A 5,060-nucleotide genomic window follows, 5' to 3' on the forward strand; every position below is an offset into this window, starting at 1 on the left:
TTATAAGCTTATAGATGTATGCTAAGTATTACTTATTACTTAATTTGTCAGGTTATTGTATTATTAGGTTATATGAAGAGTTTCTATTGTTTTAGATCGACAAAAATTTAACCGTGCAAAAATTAAGTTCATTGCTAATGCACATAAGTTAAACTCGTTGTTTAAAATAAGACTCCAAAATAAAAGGTAAAAGAAATTCCGCAAACCTGATTATGCTATGAGTCATTTATTTATTATTATTAATAGAAAACCAAAACTTCGAACGAAAAAGGTCATTCTTGTTATGTCACTACTATGTGAAATTCTTTTTGCTAAGAGTGAATACACATTGCCACATCAGCATGCATTAATTACTTGATCTAGGCCGAAACTTCTTAGTTCACAAAAATTCACATGGTTGAGACCATGTTGATATTACAATGTCCCATTTGGACCGTATTAAAACATTAGCCACAAATATATGGTCTTAATTCATGTTTTGAGCATTGGATTTTGTTGCATGAGAAAAAGGTATATATAACATGAATCTGAACTGTAACATTAACATTATTAACTATATAGTACAATGAGAAAGGAACCAGACAAGAAAACTACATGTAGGAAATGAAAACTTGAAAATCCATTAGACCTTTGCTTGATTTTCCAATATTAGATAGATACAGTATAAATAGTAAAGAATATCATGATACGCCAAAAATTCAAGAATTTTGTAGCTCAGTTATTTTTTGGAGGGTGCGTTCTTGGCATGTGATAATCAGCACTGAATGCTGTGAAACTTCCTCTATTGACCTTCACATTATCAGAATGGCTACTTCTGCCACTCACTTTATTTTGCATTCGAAGCTTTCCTTGCCCTTTACTTGGCATGGCTTCAATTTTCTTAGTACTTTGCCTCATATTCCTTTGCTCCAACATCCTTTTTCTTCCTCTAATTCTGTCACTGGCAAATTGAATAGATGCTGAAATATGACCATCCAAAACTTCCTGAAATTTCAAGAATCTCTTGATTAGTTTAATATTCAAGCTCTCAATTGGAAAAGTAAGTTTTCACATGATTACTAAAGTCTTGACAGGCAACAAGTAGTGAGTTAACTATGGGTTTAACTTCATTCGACAATTTTACACGCTCAGATCGCTTAATAGATTATTACAAGTAACTGTTATAATAAATGAAACAAGTTATCTGAAAAATGAGTTTAAGTTATACTGTTAGTACAAAGATTTACACGATCATGTCACCAAAAAGATATTTACATGTAATTAAGCCTTTTTAAAATGCAAGAGTTATAATCTTGAAAAAATACGTTACCTGCTATAGCATATATAACTATAACCCAATGGTGTAAAATTCTTTATATTGAAAGTTTATATTATAAACCTGATAGTATAATAATTTTTTACATTTTCACAATATATAAGTTAAACTCAATTATGACTAAAGGAGAAATATTAAATTTATACCTTCTCCTCACTAAGGTGGTTCCTTCCTGCCTTAGCAATATCATTTCCAGCTTCATCGACCACAAAATTTTGTTTAACTGCAGAAGTGCGTATATAAACAAATAATTAATGAGATTTCACCAGAAAGCAAGTTTTTAAATAATTAAGAGAAATTATATACACTCATTCAAGGGGATAAAGAGAGTGATTATACCTTTGTCAGTATGAGCAATAGTATCTTTTATGGATAGCAAAATGAAAAGCAGAACAAGCATTAAGCTACTAAAAGTTAAGGACAACATTCTTAACCTCTTTATTTTGCTAAGGGTATGTTTGTCTGTCTCTGCAACAAAGGAGAGGAAGTTAATGGAACGAAAGCGAGAGATTTATAGAAAGTCCAGAGTCCAAAACCAAGTCAAAGCCTTGGATTTGGAACTGCTAACTTTTTCTTTGATAAAATATGGCTTCGGGTACAAGAAGCACCTGGGGAAATTCAAAGTCTGATCGCATAGAATGAGGACAATACTAAAAGTAACATTTAAGAAATGAAAATTGATTTTATTAAAATATAAGGTAGCTACGCTTTTTCTTTACCCTCGAAATCGGATAACAATTGAATTTGTAAGTAATTTTAATGACACGTGATCTAACTTGATACAAAATGGTAAATCAGATTGTAATTGAAATAAGCAATAGAAAAATAAATGCAAACCACACAAATTGAACAGCCTTAGCCTTGGAAGGTTAGCCACCCTCGAGCAAGAAATACTTTAATCGATATCAGAACAACAAGAGAATAATAAGAACTTAAAGAGAATAATAATATATTGCTTTGGGATACGTGTTACAATGTCCGCTATGAATAATCAAACCTCCTTTTATATAGTAGAGGATTCTTGCTTTAGGTATAATTCTATAAAAAGTAAAAGATCATTTGATTCGCTGATTGCCGGTTCCTTATTGATTCGTGCCGAGATTTTCGTCGTAATATCCGACCGGTCACGGATATTTCGAACTTCTCTTAGTTATTTCAACAATGTTTCTCCGAGCTCGTCTGAGGCTAAGGTCGACACCGGACTTAATATTCCTCGAAGACAGGCTTTCCGACCTCGGATTCTAGCTCAGTGGGAGTCAAGGTCGATCTTCAGTCCTTAGTCGCCACGTTCCAAGCCTAATCTACTAAGTTGTAGTCGAGCTCAACTTCGACCGTATATAGATATTCCTCTCATTTTTTGGAGAGTAGACGACGAGAAACGACATGAACTTTCGATCCTGACTTCGATATTTTGTGACAAAAATGACAAAACAGTCGAAACGTCTCGTCAGTCAAGTCTTAATGGCATTAAATGCCAGTCAGTTGTTGGTTGGCGACTCCCAGATGTGAACAGTCACTAAGAAACTATAAATACCCCCTTATTAGTTCATTCAAACTTTACTTTCAAACCTTCTGCCCTCGTACCTTAGAAATTTCAACACTTCCAAGCATTAATTTTCTGGTTATTCTGAAATTCTTTTATAGGAACTTCTGTTCTTTATCTCAAACCATCAAACATACTCTTCTAACTTCATCTTTTTTCCTTCATTTTCCAAAGGAATGGTGAAGACTTCAAAATTCATTCCTCAAAAAGATAATCCTTCCACATCGCGGCCGGCTACCGAAGATACTGCTTCACGTACAGCTGTCGAGGAACCAGCACCGGAACCTCCTCTAAAAATTTTCATCCAGGGGGATGCCTGGTCAATGCTGACTTTAAAATCGAAAAGCCCTCCTCCGTACCAGGCCGGTGTGAGGAGGTATCGAGGTAGATCTATTTGATAACTGAGAACATTCTCTCCGAAGTCAAGAGGGATTGTAACTGGACTGACAAATATGTGGTGGTTCCCGAACATGACGAGGCCATCACCACCCATGTCGAGAGATTTTTAAGTGTTTACACTTATCCCTTTACGTTGGGTCCCTTGGACTCGATTATCATCGACTTCTGTAAGAGATATGAGGTAACCCTCGGCCAGATTCACCATTCTTTCTGGAGGATCTTAATCCTCCTCTGTTTCTTCGTGAGCAAGATCGAGGAGTGCCCTTTCACAATCGACCACCTTATGCGTTTGTGCAGTCCCCGACTCTACCGAGGATGACTGATCAAGCTCGCCCGTCGGGCTAATAAAGTTGCGTTCTCGAGTATCGGTGAAGATAGGGATCGAGGATGGCTAGGCCGTTTCATCCGAGTGAGGACCTCAAACTTGATCCCGGCTGAGTACATATCGTTCCCTGAGAAGTGGAATATGAAATGTAAGTATCTAATTTTGCTTTCAATATTTTATTTATCGCCCCTTTTCCTTCTTTCTTATCGGTATTCTGTGACAGTGCAGCTGTTGCCCGGATCCCGAAAGCGGTTCCTCGATTCAAGGAGTAGGTCGAGGGAATAGTATCGCAAAGGCCTTATTCTGAGCCCTCGTGGCGCGAGCTTTTGAAAGGTCGATGGGAGGCCCGTTCGCACGGTGAGATCTATTTCACGAGTACTTTTTGGTTTCCCTTTTGCACGACTAAGTCCTCACTTATTTTATTTATTATTGTAGGTTTACCCAAGGATGTCCAAATGAGACCTCCATCTGGTAATGACGATCTTCCCACTGAATCCCCTGCTCCGAAATAAGGCGAAGAGAAGAAGAGAAAAAGGGCTCCGTGTTCTCCGGGCTCGGAGAAAAAGAAACCAAAGAGAAAGTTAGTGCGCAAGTCCAAAGAAAGCACCAGCGCTCGAGCACCACCTTTGGATTCCCTCTATCAGTTGAGGGATGAATCCGAAGGAGAACAAGAGGAGGAAACCTTCAATCTGGTGTCCCGAGTCGACACGATTAGAAAGGGCAAGGAGCCTCTGAACTAGAAGGAGGCGATGTTGATATTCATCGAGCTAGGGAGGTCGAGGAAGAGGCCGAAACTAAAGTTTCCCGGGACGTGGGCAGTGCGCCGAAGGAAGCTCTCGGTACGATATAGATCACCAAATCAACTTCATTCACTAAGTCCATGTACAATGAGGCTCAGATGGTGAAAGAACGTCCCAATTAGGGAGTCCTCGGAGCGAACGATCCCTTCCGCGGCTTCTTTGATGGAGCGGACTCTACGGCCACGGAGAGTGTCACCGGGTTAGGTTATTTAGAGATACCGAGGAAGATCCTATCTTCGGGAGCAAGCGGTCCTTACTCGAGTCCCAAACTGGTCAATCGATTCCCTGCCCCGAGTGCAGATCCTGGCCGGAAGTGATTCATCACTTTCTCCCTTGCGGAGGACTCCCGGGTCCTCTCCGCCCACGTAGGGGTGGCTAGTTATCTTCGATGTCTGGTGACCGAGGATGATCAAGCCAAGATGAATGAGGTGGATGCGCCCTGCATGTTCAACGAAGCGCAACAAGCTTTAAACCAGGTAACTTTAAACATTCCTCAATGGTTTCTAATTTGTACTTGGGCTATTTTATAGATAGCTCTAACATTTTATCTTCATGTTTGTAGGCCTCGGTGCATCACCACGAGACTTTTCTCTGATACCTGGATGAGATGAAATAGCTTGAGGCCAAGGTCCGAGGGCTCACTGAGAAGAGATATTCCTACAAACTTCCTAGTGAGCA

At 39.2% G+C, this 5,060-nt stretch overlaps 1 protein-coding gene across 1 annotated transcript; it reads right to left on the bottom strand.

Annotated features, from left to right (window-relative positions):
- Window positions 1-605: 605 nt before the first annotated feature.
- LOC107796163 (uncharacterized) lies at window positions 606-1,780 on the bottom strand. Its single transcript, XM_016618907.2, has 3 exons — window positions 1,655-1,780; window positions 1,462-1,538; window positions 606-984 (listed from the first exon to the last, which is right to left on the bottom strand). The coding sequence occupies exons 1-3, from the start codon at window positions 1,740-1,742 to the stop codon at window positions 715-717; spliced, it is 435 nt and encodes a 144-aa protein (XP_016474393.1). The 5' UTR covers window positions 1,743-1,780; the 3' UTR covers window positions 606-714.
- Between the last annotated feature and the right edge of the window lie 3,280 nt (window positions 1,781-5,060).

This window comes from Nicotiana tabacum, chromosome 22 (genome assembly GCF_000715075.1).
Source record: "Nicotiana tabacum cultivar K326 chromosome 22, ASM71507v2, whole genome shotgun sequence".
NCBI lineage: Eukaryota > Viridiplantae > Streptophyta > Magnoliopsida > Solanales > Solanaceae > Nicotiana > Nicotiana tabacum.